The 15183-nt window shown below is 31.3% G+C and overlaps 2 protein-coding genes across 2 annotated transcripts; one reads left to right on the top strand and one right to left on the bottom strand.

The window, feature by feature from the left end:
• The first annotated feature begins 2179 nt into the window (after positions 1-2179).
• On the top strand, positions 2180-5775 carry LOC117910967 (receptor-like protein EIX1). The gene is made up of 2 exons (XM_034825142.1): positions 2180-3762; positions 5691-5775. The coding sequence occupies exons 1-2, from the start codon at positions 2180-2182 to the stop codon at positions 5773-5775; spliced, it is 1668 nt and encodes a 555-aa protein (XP_034681033.1).
• A 3139-nt stretch (positions 5776-8914) lies between these two features.
• Positions 8915-10573, bottom strand: LOC117911727 (anthocyanidin 3-O-glucosyltransferase 5-like). Its single transcript, XM_034826128.1, has one exon. It carries the CDS (start codon positions 10499-10501, stop codon positions 9059-9061), a length of 1443 nt encoding a protein of 480 aa, XP_034682019.1. The 5' UTR covers positions 10502-10573; the 3' UTR covers positions 8915-9058.
• Positions 10574-15183: the final 4610 nt, after the last annotated feature.

Consider the following 15183-nt stretch of genomic DNA (forward strand, 5'->3'; position numbering starts at 1 on the left):
CAAGAGTACCATTGATATACTTAAAATTCCCTTTGCTGCTTACTAATGTGTCTACTATGGTTTTTCCATAATTCAATTGATAATTCCCACTCCACAAATAATATTTGTCCAATATAAGTCAAACAACAATTGAATGTCTATAACGTACTTCTCTTATGAGATGAAGATGTCATCATCTATTTGTTGGACCTCAATTCCAAGAAAATAGGACGTTAATCCTAAATCTATCATCTTAATTTACTATGTCATTGTTGTGGGATGGAACCCTAGAAAGTATGCATGACATAATGTATTCATTAATAAATTTATTTGTTTATCATATTGGTTCTCTTTTATTATCCTATTTAAATCATATTTATTTATATCAGAGTCTCATTTGTGTATACTTTGTAGTTTAGTCTCATTTGTTTGTACGTTTATAACGGTGAAAATTTTATCACACACATTCAATGGCCCAATGTGGACTTCAATAGGTATTTATGTACTTTAGTATATTCCTTAGATAAATATAGTAACTTTTATATAAAAAATGAACTTACCTCATTAAAGTTTACTTTTAAAAGTTTTATGTAAAATTTACTATTATTTTTTATTTTTTAAAAACAGAAAATGAAAAATATATCCAAACAACACCTAAATTAATGAATAATATTTTTATATTCAATTTATTTTATTCATCTAAATTTTAATAACCATTTGCCAAGTTAAAAGGTCATAAAAAAAGATTAAGAAAATCATACTTTGATTCATTATTTATAATCAATAAAATATAAATATTATTGATCGAAGTTCTCATTTTAATTAGATAAGTCTAACATTATCTCATAACTAATTCTAAGTCTCATTTTTATTTTTATTTTTTTCAAAATGAAGCCATAATCCTTTTGAACTATGCCATTGAGATGGGTATCATTTAAACACAATGATGTTATTATTTATCACTTTTATGGGGGTAGTATCTTAAACCTATATAATTCATTTCATTTTTATTATAACAAGGGTGATGCTAATCATACCCGTCTTTTCTATTTGTACACTCAGCCTTTATTTGAAAAGAAACAAAGAAAAGTATGTGTAAAGAGAAAAAAAAAAAAAAAAAAAGTGGGTACAATTATTATTTTCTTTATGGAAAATATAAATACTTGCAGAATAGTGGCCTTCGAGGTAATGAGGAAAAAGTCCTTACTTGCGGATTTTGAGGAGTGATGGAAAAGTCCTCACTCTATTCCTTGCGGACTTTGAGGAGCGATGGAGACTTTTTGTTCTCATTTTTTATTCATTCTATCCCATTTTTTTTTCTATTTTTTTTTCTTTCATTTCCTATAAAAAAAATTAATAATCAGGTCATAAGTTAGTTGGAAACTAAAGTAATGATGCAATCAACTTCTTTTTTTCCCCTAATTTGTGAAGATGTTTTGATTAATATGTTTTTCTTTGTAACGGGGTTTCAATAGGTTGATATAACTTAAAATAAGAGATCAAAGATTTGTAATTATATGCGGTCAATAAAAGTAGAAAGCTAAAAAGTCCCATTCACTCACCTTTGTTGACTTGTCAATTCATAGAACATCTTTCTTCCTCATTTGCCATTAATTATTAATTAAATTTGATTCTGGATCAAGATATGTTAATGAATTTAAATAAGTTGAGCTTAAGGAATGATATATAGGAAAATCAAACATTGGAGATTTGCTAGAATTTCAATTAACTTGACAAAAGTTATTTGAAAAATAGTTTTCAGAAGAATTTATAACATTTAAAAGAAAAAACAGTTTAATATGAAACTTATAAAAATGAAGCTTAATGAGATTTAATCTCTATTTGAGACAACTTATTAACCATAAAAAAAAATAAAGATAAAATATATATAAATTTTAATAGTGCTGAAAAGAACTCCTGAAGATGCCACCACACTTATTGATATGATTTATCCACTTCAAGAAAAAAAGTAGAATCCGCAAATATCATGCAGGAGGCCATTTTTAATATATTAAGATTCTTAAAATGTTAAAATTATGCTTCTTTTTTAAAGTGGAAGGAATCTAGGTATTGCGTTCATATGGTAGAGTCAAACTTACAGGCAAAAACAGATAGTATATATATGTGAGTGCTTGGTGTTATGGGAATTCAGAAGAAAAAAACAGCAGTTGCAAAGCCTTTCTTGTATTACTTGCAAACAATGGCAGGATGGTCCTTTCAAGACCTTCTTAGCTTTCTTGTGCTTTTGCTGCTATGTGCCAAACCTGGCCTGGGGAAAGTTACTAGGTGCATAGAGAGGGAGAGACAAGCTCTCCTTCACTTTAAACATGGCCTTGTGGATGACCATGGCCTTCTTTCTTCTTGGGGAGATGAACATGATAACAGGGATTGTTGCCAATGGAGAGGAGTCCAGTGTAGTAACCAATCAGGTCACATCATCATCCTTCATCTTCAAGCCTCTTGGTCTAAAAATACTCATCAATACCAGTATCTAAGAGGTAAGATAAGTCCTTCGCTGCTTGAATTGGAGCACTTGACTCATTTGGATCTTAGCCATAATAATTTTGAATGGAGGGACATACCTCCATTCCTTGGTTCCCTCAGCAGAATGCAGAACCTCAATCTCTCTTGTGCCCATTTCGCTCGAACTATTCCCACTCAATTGGGAAATCTTTCCAACTTGCTTTCCCTTGATCTCAGCGATAATTATTTGAATTCTGGGAACCTTGAGTGGCTTTCTCGTCTTTCTTCTTTAAGACATCTTGACCTGAGTTATGTCAACCTTAGTGAAGCCATCCACTGGTCACAAGCAATTAATGAACTCCCTTCTCTCATTCACTTGAACTTACAATATTGTAATCTCCCTCCCATCCCTTCACTCACCATTCCTTCTCTTTCCCATGGGAATTCCTCTGTCCCTCTTGTTTTCCTTTGTCTTTCTGAGAATCATTGGACCATTTCTTCAATATACCCATGGTTGTTCAACTTTAGTACCACCCTCCTTCATCTTGATTTCTCTATGGGTGGTTTAAATGGTTCGATTCCAGATGCTTTTGGAAACATGAATTCCCTTGAATATCTTGATCTCTCTAGTAACACACTTGATGGTGAGATTCCGGATGCAATTGGAGACATGGGTTCACTTGCATATCTTGACCTCTCTAACAATCAACTGCGGGGCTCGATTCCAGATACAGTTGGGAAGATGGTTTTACTTTCACATCTTGATTTTTCTTTCAATCAACTGCAGGGCTCAATTCCAGATACAGTTGGGAAGATGGCTTTACTTTCACATCTTGATCTCTCTCGCAATCAACTACAGGGCTCAATTCCAGATACAATTTGGAATATGGTTTTACTTTCACATCTTGATCTCTCTGACAATCAACTACAGGGCTCAATTCCAGATACAGTTGGGAAGATGGTTTTAATTTCACATCTTCATCTCTCTCGCAATCAACTACAGGGCTCAATTCCAGATACATTCGGGAACATGGTTTCTCTTGAAAAACTCTCTCTCTCTGAGAATCATCTTCAAGGTGAGATTCCAAAATCCTTGAGCAATTTATGTAACTTACAAGCATTAGAGTTGGATAGAAACAATCTCTCTGGACAGCTTGCACCAGACTTTGTGGCATGTGCAAATGACACATTAGAGACTTTGTCTTTATCGGATAACCAATTAAGTGGGTTAGTTCCTACTCTCATTGGATTTTCATCCTTGACAGAGTTACACCTGGATTTGAATCAACTAAATGGAACTTTACCTGAAAGTATTGGACAGTTGGCCAAACTTGAATCCTTGGATATTGCCTCAAATTCATTGCAAGGCACTATCTCTGAAGCCCATCTCTTTAATCTATCCCAGTTGTCCTATTTAGACTTATCTTCCAACTCTCTCACTTTCAACATGAGCTTGGAATGGGTTCCTCCATTTCAACTTTTTCATCTACTATTAGCCTCCTGCAAATTGGGACCTCATTTTCCTAGTTGGCTTCGTACTCAAAACTGCTTGTTAGAGCTTGATATCTCCAATTCTGAAATTTCAGATGTCCTCCCAAACTGGTTTTGGAATGTAACCACCTCAACTGTCAAAACCTTGAGTATTTCCAACAATCGGATCAAAGGGACCTTACCGAATTTATCATCAAAATTGGGTTCTTTTTCTAACATAGATATGAGCTCAAACTGTTTTGAGGGTTCAATACCACAACTTCCTTATGATGTACGATGGTTAGATCTCTCCAATAACAAGTTATCGGGGTCCATTTCTTTATTATGTACAGTTGTTAATCCATCACTTCTCCTCCTTGACCTCTCAAACAACTTGTTGTCGGGAAGGCTGCCCAATTGTTGGGCGCAGTGGGAAAGCTTGGTGGTTCTTAATTTGGAAAATAACAGATTTTCTGGGCATATTCCAAATTCATTTGGCTCCTTGCAATCAATTCAAACACTGCATTTGCGCAACAACAATTTAATTGGAGAATTGCCTTTATCTTTTAAGAATTGTACAAGTTTGAGGTTCATTGATTTGGCAAAAAATAGGTTATCAGGAAAAATACCAGAATGGATTGGAGGAAGCCTCCCAAATCTGATTGTTCTAAACCTAGGATCTAATAGATTCACTGGAGGTATATGTCCAAAGCTATGCCAATTGAAAAATATTCAAATATTGGACCTTTCTAGCAACAATATGTTAGGTGTTGTTCCGAGATGTATTGGTAGTTTCACTGCCATGACTAAGAAAGGAAGCTTGACCATTGCTCATAATTATTCATTTACACGGTACGATGGTAGAGGCTCCACATTTATATTGATACCTATGAACGCCTCTTATGTTGATAAGGCATTGGTTAAATGGAAAGGAAGAGAATTTGATTTTAAAAGTACCCTTGGGCTTGTAAAGAGTATAGATCTTTCAAGCAACAAACTATGGGGGGAAATTCCAGAAGAAGTAATTGATCTTGTAGAATTGGTTTCATTAAACTTATCAAGGAACAATTTGACTGGATTGATCCCTGCAAGAATTGGTCAATTGAAATCATTAGAGGTTTTTGATTTGTCTCAAAATCAACTTTTTGGCGAAATTCCAACTAGCCTTGTTGAAATAAGTGGTCTAAGTGTCTTAGATCTCTCTGACAACAACTTGTCCGGTAAAATTCCACAAGGTACTCAACTTCAAAGCTTCAATTTTGATTCCTACAAGGGAAATCTTGCACTTTGTGGATCGCCTCTTCCGAAAAAGTGTTCTGAAGATAAAATAAAGCAAGATTCTCCCACTCATAACATTGAAGACAAAATTCAGCAAGATGGAAATGACATGTGGTTTTATGTTAGTGCTGCTCTTGGATTCATTGTTGGATTTTGGGGAGTGTGTGGAGCTTTACTACTCAACAACTCATGGAGATATGCTTATTTCCAATTCTTGAATAAAATAAAAGATTGGTTCTACGTGATTATAGCAATAAATATGGCAAGATTACAAAGGAGTCTTCAAAGCTAAATGGTACAATTATCTCCCTCTCTCCTTCCCTTTCATTTGTACTTGTTTTTGAAGGCTAACAATTGTCAAAGAAAAGTAGGCCTTTACATATCCTTGGGATATACTTTATAAATCATGAATGCTAATGCAAATTTTCTTTCCATGCAACTAACTGAAGAGATTTTTTCAAATTTGATGAACACTAATTTTTACTTTGTGTTAATTGCAGGACTTCAACTCTTGTTCTTGCCATATTAGCATGGTTGAATGCAAATCGATGTGTCCTTCATTCTATGATTGATTTTGGGATGTGATAGGTTTCTTGTTTTATTTTTATGATTACTTATGTTCTTTAGATGTCTATTTTATCCTTTATTTAGAAGTTTGTGTGACATATTATCTCTTTTTTTCCTTACACAATGCTTTTGTTTGGTATTTGGATACTTTATGATTCATCCAAACAATATAATAGAAGGATATCAAAGGTATATTAGAGTTCAACATTCGAATTTTAAAAATATTTCTTTAGTTCTAAAACTAATTTTTATTCATGAAAATTAAAACAAAATAAAGGATAATGCATTTGGTTATGTATGACATAAGTTTTCGACCAATTATTAATAATTAAATCAAAATTTCAACACTAAAGAATAGACAAATTTATTTTGTAGAAATGGAATTGAAGCTAAGTGTGGGTACTGTCTTTTATTTTGTAGACACATCTTAGTGAATTGACTTGACTCATTGAATGAAGGCTTTACTATTACCATATTTGTTAGAAAATTAAAGCTAAAGATAGTATAACCTCTCTTTCTTATCTTCTATTTTCTAGACACATCTAAGTGGATTGACTTGACTCATTGAATTAATAGCACTTGCATAATGCATAAAAACCTAACTTGATTAAAGTTTTAAATATATGAAAACATATATTAGGGATGTCAACAAAGTGGTCATCCTCCACTCTTGACCTACCCTAATTTTCAAATACATTCTCATCACTTTCCTAACTGCAAAATGAGGTAGAATGATGTAGAAAAGTGAATTCCCATACATGCTTGAGTTAAAAATTCTCAATTGCATTATTTTAAAATTTCAATTATACTAAAAAAAAACAATTTATAAATAAAAAATTATATTTTTAACAAAAAACTTTACGTATATTTTTTATAAAAAGTAGACTTGAAAATTTACTTTATATGTTTAAAAAGGGAAAATGAAAATAACTAAATTAAATCAAAATTTATTTCATTTTATATAGAATCTAGGTATGGTAGGGAAGTATAAATTTTGATTGTACCTTAGGTTTTGAAAAATAAAATCTCAAATTAGGGATGACAACAAAGTGGCTTTGGAGTCTATCAACTCCATCCCAATCTTGCGCTAATTATTTAAATCAATTTTCATTCCCATAAAAAAAAAAAGAAAAAAAAAAAAGCAATACACCTTAAATGGATAAGGTGAACACGGAAATTTCTTATACATGTACCCCACTTTATTTAGTTTATATTTTATATTTTATTTCAAAACAGTTATAGTTTATAAATGAATAAATGTTATAATTTTATAAATTATTCATATAAGATTTTTTTATTATTATTTTAGATGTATTAAAAAAGAAAGAAAAAGTTAAATTATTATTTATTTAATTATATATATAATTGGGGTAGAGCAAGACAAGAGAAGACAATACCCAAACCCATTCTAAATCAAACCTAGGTTATTTTGTCTTTTTACAAAATAAATAAATAAAAATCTAAGCTCATCCGTAACTTGTTTGTGCTTCTTTCAAACTCATCCCATTAGGAACAAGGCAAGTACCAAGAAAAATTTGTCCCATTGCCATCTCTATCTCAAATCCTCTAAGATACAATTATGCCTTCTTCAAGGCTATCTTTCCTCTTTGTACACCTGCCTCATTTGAAAAGAAATAAAGAAAAGTAGGTGTATGGGTACAATTATTATTTTCTTTATGGTAAACATAAATATTTGCTCACAATTTCTAAACACGTTGAATCAATCAATTCTTTTTCATTCAATTTCCTTGTAATCTTGTAAACATTTTAATAGAATTTATTGTTCTCAACTTTTATTCATTCTATCCCATTTCTTTTCTATTTTTATTTTGTCCTTCAATTTCCTATAAAAAAATATTAATAATCATGTCATAATTAAGTTTGTTGGAAATTAAAGTAATGATGCAATCAATTTTTTTCCCCTTGTTTGTGAAGATGTAATTATTTTTAGTCAATAAAAGTGGAAAGCTAAAAATCCCTCATTCACACACCTTTAATGACTTGTCAATTCATAAAACATCTTTCTTCCGCATTTGTCATTAATTATTAATTAAATTTGATTTTGGGTCAAGATGTATATATATATATATATGTTAAAGTTATTTTATAAATGTAATTTATATAGGTAATGTCAAGAATAATATTTATCAATTTTTGTAAAAAAATATCTTAAATTCTTTTAATATACTTATATTCATTTATTTTAAAAATTAAAAACTACTTTTATTAAAATATGTTTTTCTATATTTTGAATAAAAAAAATTAAATCATTTCTAAGATTTACATAATATTTGAGATTTAATTTCTAAAATTTTATTACAAATTTGTGGTGACAACTTTTTTCTATTGACATTAATTTATTTAAATAATTAAAATTATTAAAAATTATATTAATAATTTATCTTATCAAATTAATTTTAATTTATAAAATATTATAACTTCCTTAATTTTTTTATATTTTAGCAATTTTTGAATCAATTTATATTTTTAATATTTAAAATAAAAAAATATTCAAAATTAAATCAAGGTAAATATAAAAAAAAATAAAAAGTGAAGTATGGTAATTTTTAAAATAGGATTAATGAGATAAATATGAAAAATAATTAAAAATAAAACAATAATATGAAATATAAGGGTAATATAAATTTAAAATAAAAGATAAATTACAAAAAAAATAATAATTAAAAACATGGAAATAATTCCGATTGTTGGATAGCTTTACAAAAACATGGGTGGAATTCTAAGTCATTGGATCTTCATCTTTTGAATCTAGTCATTGAATGAAGGAGGAGATAAGAGTTAGCGATTTTTCGCCCATTTTTTGCTGCTTTTCCATGGCCCATTTCCCCTGCTATTCTTCCCACGATTTTATTGCTTTTACTAATTTATCATCGATATTTTAGCGATTTTTCAAATTTTTTTTTCAATTTCTTCTCTATTCGAGCTTTTGGTTGCAAATTTTGCTTCGGACATTACCGACATTTGGCAAAATTTTCCCACATTTTAAACCCTGGAGACGACTTAGCAGAGTCTATTCAGTGATTAAATTGTTGGTGACCAACTAAGAGATGGAAGGAGAAAGATGCATTCACTATTGAAGAGGTATTTATCAAAGAGTATAATCCAGTAGTAATATTAAGTGTATTTGTGCTTGATCTCATTTTTAATACTTTCTTCCGATTAGTTTGAAAGGAATCCCAACTTAAGCAAAAAGAAAAAAAAAAAAAAATCTTTCAACAACCCCAACGAAAGAAAGAAAGAAAGAAAGAAAGAGAAAAAGGAAAAGAAGAAGAAGAAGAAGCTAAGGGCAGTGCTTCACGGGGCTCCTGTACTCCTTATGGAAGGATGTTGCTGCCGAAGCTACTTGAGAGAGTGAATTATAGGAGGACCCACCCTTTCTTAAAGCTCTCTCTCCAGTCTTCATCACTTCTTTTACCCTCTCCCTCAACTCCTTCTCTTCTATAACATCTCTCACCATCTTCTCTATCTCCTCCTTCCTAACCACCCTCTTTGTGGGCAACACCTCCGGCCGGACTGCAATTCCCAGCTCCTCCGTCAGCATGGTAGCATTCAATCGTTGCTCCGCGTACAAGGGCCATGCGACCATCGGCACCCCATTCAGTATGCTATCCAATGTAGAACCCCAACCGCAATGTGATAAAAATCCTCCAACAGATGGATGGCTGAGGATCTCCACTTGTGGTGCCCATAGTGGCACCACCATTCCCACGTTTTTGGTCCGGGTAAGGAACCCCTCTGGCAAGTAATCTGATGGGTGCTCCCCTCCCTTTCCTGTTGTGAAAAATGATCCTGAATGATCGTTTTCGATGGGCGGTCGGACCATCCAAATGAACCTTTGCTGGCTCAGCTCCAATCCCCACGCCAGCTCGGCGAGTTGCTCCGATGAGTACGTTCCACCGCTCCCAAAAGATACATAAATAACGGAATCGATGGGTTGAAGGTCTAGCCAATCCAACAACTCTGTCCTCACTTCTTCTTGTCCGACCGACCTTATGAGTGGACCAATGGGGTAAATAGGTACCTTCGCGAACTGAGCCATTGCCTTGTGATCCCTTAGGGCTCTAAGCGTAGTGGGTTCCAGATCTTCCCATGTGTTCAACAGAATTCCGTCAGCCTTAGGGATCCCAATTGCCATGCGGATGTACTCGAGGTACTGCTGATTCCTCCTCTCCATCATCGGATCAACCACATCTTCCGGCCGAACAGATTTGCAACCGGGTAGGCGAAGCGGCTCTGCTCTATCTACATACTCTCCTTTCACCTCCACATCTAGGGTTGGCACATATAACGTCAGTGCTAGAGCACACGCAGCTGTCGGCACGAAAGTGTACTTGGGCATATCAAATTCTGCTATTTCAAGCGCTTCAAATCCGAACAAGTCTACGATGAAGAGCGAAGGAGGAACCCTCATTGCGAACATCGCTGCCCTGAAATTTGGTATGACCTCGCGCATCATGACCGCAATCCGAGTAAAGACCGCTGCATCGGCGTCAACTAGGCCGGATATGTTGACTGGGGGAAGTTCAACTACGTGTAGGAGTTTGGAACTGGTAGCAGAACGGAGAAGCTGGGTTTCTGCAGGTGACGCAGACGCAGCGATTGCGAAGACAGTAACGTGGAAGGCATGATGTGTTACCAGGCGTTTAGCAAGCTCCAGGACGGGGATGAGGTGACCCAAACCAGGGCTTGCTAGGAGTACTGCGTGAGGCTTTGAGCTCTCCATGCTTGTATACCTGCAGGCTGCAAGGCTGTAACTGAAAATGAGCAGTGGACTATGTGGGATACGAATTATTAAAGAGCTTTTCAAAGGCTTTCGGCTTTTGCACTGGACATCACCAGGCCAACCCATCAAAGTATACAATGTTGGATTGTATTTATGTTGATGTTAATTTTTTTTAATTAATTATTTATTATATATTATCATTTCATGTTTAACGTTTATAAATAATACTGAGATGTTTGGTTTTCCAAAAACTTTAATTTTTTATTTATTTTCCGACACATGATCACATGATTTTCCCTAAAAAAAGAAAAGAAACAGACCCCAACTACCAAACGTTACCACCAAGGGAGTGGATTTCCTCAAACCCAATATATGCACTGCAAATGATAAGAGATGCTCATATCACTCAAAATCAATAAAGGTGGTCTAGTTATTTATTTAACCTAAAAACCCCATGTGATCATTTAAGACTAATCTCAACCTTTCAATAAAATAATTTTTTTCTTGATTTTATAAAAAGTTTCAATTTTCAACCTGTTTTGTAATAAAAATATTTTTTTCTCAATTTTATATAAAAATTTCAACTTTCATTGGTTTTTCAATAAAATATTTTCTTTCTCGATTTTATAACAAAGTTTCAACATATTTTTTTATCCAAAGGTGACACCAATTTAAAATTTATCTCAATAAGGAAAAACTAAGGATGACAATAGAGCAAGTTTTTTTAGGTGTTCACTCCATCCCATCCCTAATGTGACACATTTCGAGCATGTTCAAGTATTGTTATGCCCCACCTCGCTCTACCTCTATCAATTATGTATACAATTAATTTTAAAAATGATTTAATTTAATTTTTAAAATTTTCCCACACATAAAAATAACAAAAAAAAAACTTTTTAATAAAATAAGTTATAAAAATTATAATATTTTATGATATAATATTTTTAAAATTTTAATTTAAAAAAATTAAATGGGCAAGATGACCATACAAAATTCTTATGCTCGCCCCACCCTAGCCATTTAATATTTTTATGAGGGTGGGGATGAAAATTACTTTATATAAACAAAACAAAGATGAGATGGGAGTGACCCATCTTGAACCCATCATCTCTAAGCAAAACAAATCAATTAGGCATTCGATGTAGCAGTCAATGAGTGACATGAAGATTTAAAAGAATAGGAACCCACATTCTAGGTATTTTTTAATTATTATTTTTCAAAATTAATATTAATATTATATATATTTTTGTTAAAAAAATATTAATATTTAAAATAATTTAACAATAAATAATAAATTATATTTTAAATCACACATGAATCTCAATTTATTTCAAATAGTGTTAAATTATAAACTACAAATTTTTTAAATGCACATAAATATATCAATAAATTAAGTTTTTTATCATAAAATACAATTTTTACCTGAGAATGAGCATTCAATGGCTTGAGTAGTACAAGTTTGATATATTTGCTCATGTAATTCCCTCAATAGGTTCATTAATTTATTTTAATTTTCATAGTATGTAACCATATTCCAAATTAAGGAAGGCTTTATGCTTTAAATTTGTTAATGAGTGTAATAATTTTTTCAAATAATTAAAAATAATTTAGAACTAAAAAATTCAACCAATTAATACCATACTTCTCTATACTAGAATTGGCCAAAATTAAATGGCTGTCAATTTTGCATACAACTATATTTTTCAGAATTTCTCATTACGAAAATGAACTATAAATCAAGCTAGATTTTATGCATTAAATTGAATATGGAGTCTAATAATTTAAATTATTTTTAAAAAAATCCAACCAATTAATAATAAGATTTACTAGTCCAAAATACTAAACTTAATACTAGTCTAGTCTAAGAAATTTTAATATTAGTTGACTCGATTTTTAAATTTTAATTTTAAAACAAAAATTGTTAGACTCATTAACAAATTTAAAAAAATTGTATTTGTATGTAGAAGAAATATCAATATAACTATTCATGACCTAGCTTTCATTGTTTTAAAATTTCATCAAATACCTCTCTTATTTTGAGTGAGATGAAAGGTGAATGAAAATAACAAATGAAAATGATAGAATGATAAAAAATATATTTGATAATATTTCAAACCAACGAAAATTAGGTGTATTTAGTCAAAACATCAATAAAGGGAATAAAATTAACTAATACATTAAGTAATCAACACAAAAAAATTTATGTACTTTGAGTACTTGAAAGTTAGGAAACATGCAATTATGTGAATGCTCGTCAAGAAGTAAATAAAAATATGAACATTTTTTAAGACTTGTAAGCTAATAAGATGTTTATGATTGTTACAAATAACCTCTAGTTGTATTTTTTTTGTTAAGTACCATTAACAATTAAATAAATCATCATAGTTAAATACTGTTCACTTGGATATACTTTTTATTTTTTGTTTCTAAAATAAAGGCTTTCATTTAAAAAGTAATGATTTTAAAAATTATTTTTAAAAAAAATTAAAATATTTTGAAAGTAATTTTTAAAGATATAAAATAAACCTATACTTTTTACATAAGATATTGTAAGTTTAAAAACTAAAAGCACACTTAGAGCTTGTTTAGCGGATTTTTTAAAAACATATTTCTATTTTTAAAAATAGGAAACGGTTTTTAAAATTCCATAATATTGTTTGGTTATTATTCTTTGTTTTAATTTTTAAAAATAAAGTGAAATAGAGAACAACTTTTAGAGAACAAGTAAAAGTTGTTATCACCGGTTTTTTAAAATAATAGAAAAACACACCCTCACTATTATTTCTCTTCTACATAGAATCATTATTTTTCAATTTTTTTCATTAAGTAAATTAACTTCAAATTAAACAAGACTTAATGTGTTGGATTTGTTAACAAGTCTATTAATTTAAAAAAAAAAAATACTTAAATAATAAACTCATTAATACCGAAAATTTATGAACAAAAATTAGTTTAAAACAACTTTATTATTTCTCTTTTATATAAAATTATTAATTCTTGATTTTTTTTATAATTAGTCAAATGAACTCCAAATTAAATAAGACTTAATATGTTAGATTCATTAACAAGTCCAATATTTTTTTAAAATAATTTAAAACTCAAATAATAAACTTATTACTACCAGAAATTTATGGATAAAAATTGGTTTATAATGACTCTATTATTTCTTTTCTACATATAATTATACTTTTGTAAATTTTTCAACTAAAAAAATGAATTATAAATCCAGTGACACTTTTTTTTTTTTTAATTTATTAATGATTTTAACAATTTTTAAAAATAATTTGGAATTCAAAAATTATGAAGTGCTTAAATTGGTCTGCTCTATCATATAAAAGGATTCTCCTTTCTTCTTGTCAATTATAGATAGATAGACTAACATTAATCAACAAAATGACAATTGATTATGTTGGAGTTGGGTTTAGGTGCCTAAGTGGGCTGACCCAATCGGACCTAATAAATGTGAGAAAATGGAGGAGTAGTTTCTAAGAGTTTTAAAATTATCCAAAAACTGCCACTATTAAAAAAATAATTTTTTTTTCTATGTGTGTGAGAATTCTCTCTCCCTGAAAAACTTGAAAGAAAGAATATGTGTTTTTTCTTCTCTCTGAAAATGAAAGTGACGAAATGTATTTTTCTTCTCTCCCAGAAAACCAAGAAAGAATACAATTTTTATTTCTGAAGAAACAAATGTATTTTTTCTCTTGAAAGTTTTGTTTTTTCTCATGAAAATGAAGGCCAAGGTTGTTGTGCTGTGAGAAAAGAATGGTAATTGTATTTGTAGTTCCATTCATGACATGAGGTACAAAATTTGGTCAATGAAACAACCAATTTGGATCTTGGGCATTTCACAAGGTAATCGAGAAGCCTTATTTTTCATCATATTAAGCAAAGAAAAATAGGAATACTAAGAAAGACAATTGGGGCCAACATATATCAACTTGCATTTCAAAGTTGGAACGGTAGTTGGTCTTAGTTCATCCATCATTGCACATATGGCATCTAAAGATTAGCTTATGATGAAACAGATCTTATGTTAATTAGATGATAAATTCATCTTAATAATGGTGACTGCTCCTTACTTTGAAGTAGGAGTGGACTTGATTCATCACCTAACACTACTAACAAATTGTCATCAGTGGGGTAGTCATCAAATCAATCCAGAAATTCTCACCAGGCACGAAGATGACCATATTCATGGTAAGTCGGTATGAATACTGAAACCTTTTGCCCTTTACAGAGCATACGCTTTTCTGAATGAGCATCTGAAAGTGATGGATCTTTCTTTTATCTGGGCAAAATTCAATGTTTATCCAATCATGGAAAATTAATACTAAAGTAACCAAAGGAAATATGTTTTGCCCTCCCATTGCTTCCAGATGAAGTGGACGTGGACACCCTTTTCGAGGGCAAAGAGTTCTACTATCACCCTGTGCATGTGAGTGTTGAGGTGGTCTTGGAGGCCCATACTAGCTACAGCAATTCCCAACTCGCCTGCTAATTCCTTTGAAATTTAAGTTCCTTAAACGCCATCGTGACAAGATGGCCCAGGGCATTGGAAGTGGCAAAAGACCCACCCACGAAAACTAGGACTTGGGCAAGTAGCAATATGTTGTATCGAGCATAGGTTTCCAAGTGAGTGGGCTTTTGTGCCAAAGAAAGCTTTCACTCCAACAATTGAC

Source organism: Vitis riparia, chromosome 3, assembly GCF_004353265.1.
Source record: "Vitis riparia cultivar Riparia Gloire de Montpellier isolate 1030 chromosome 3, EGFV_Vit.rip_1.0, whole genome shotgun sequence".
Taxonomy (NCBI): Eukaryota; Viridiplantae; Streptophyta; class Magnoliopsida; order Vitales; family Vitaceae; genus Vitis; species Vitis riparia.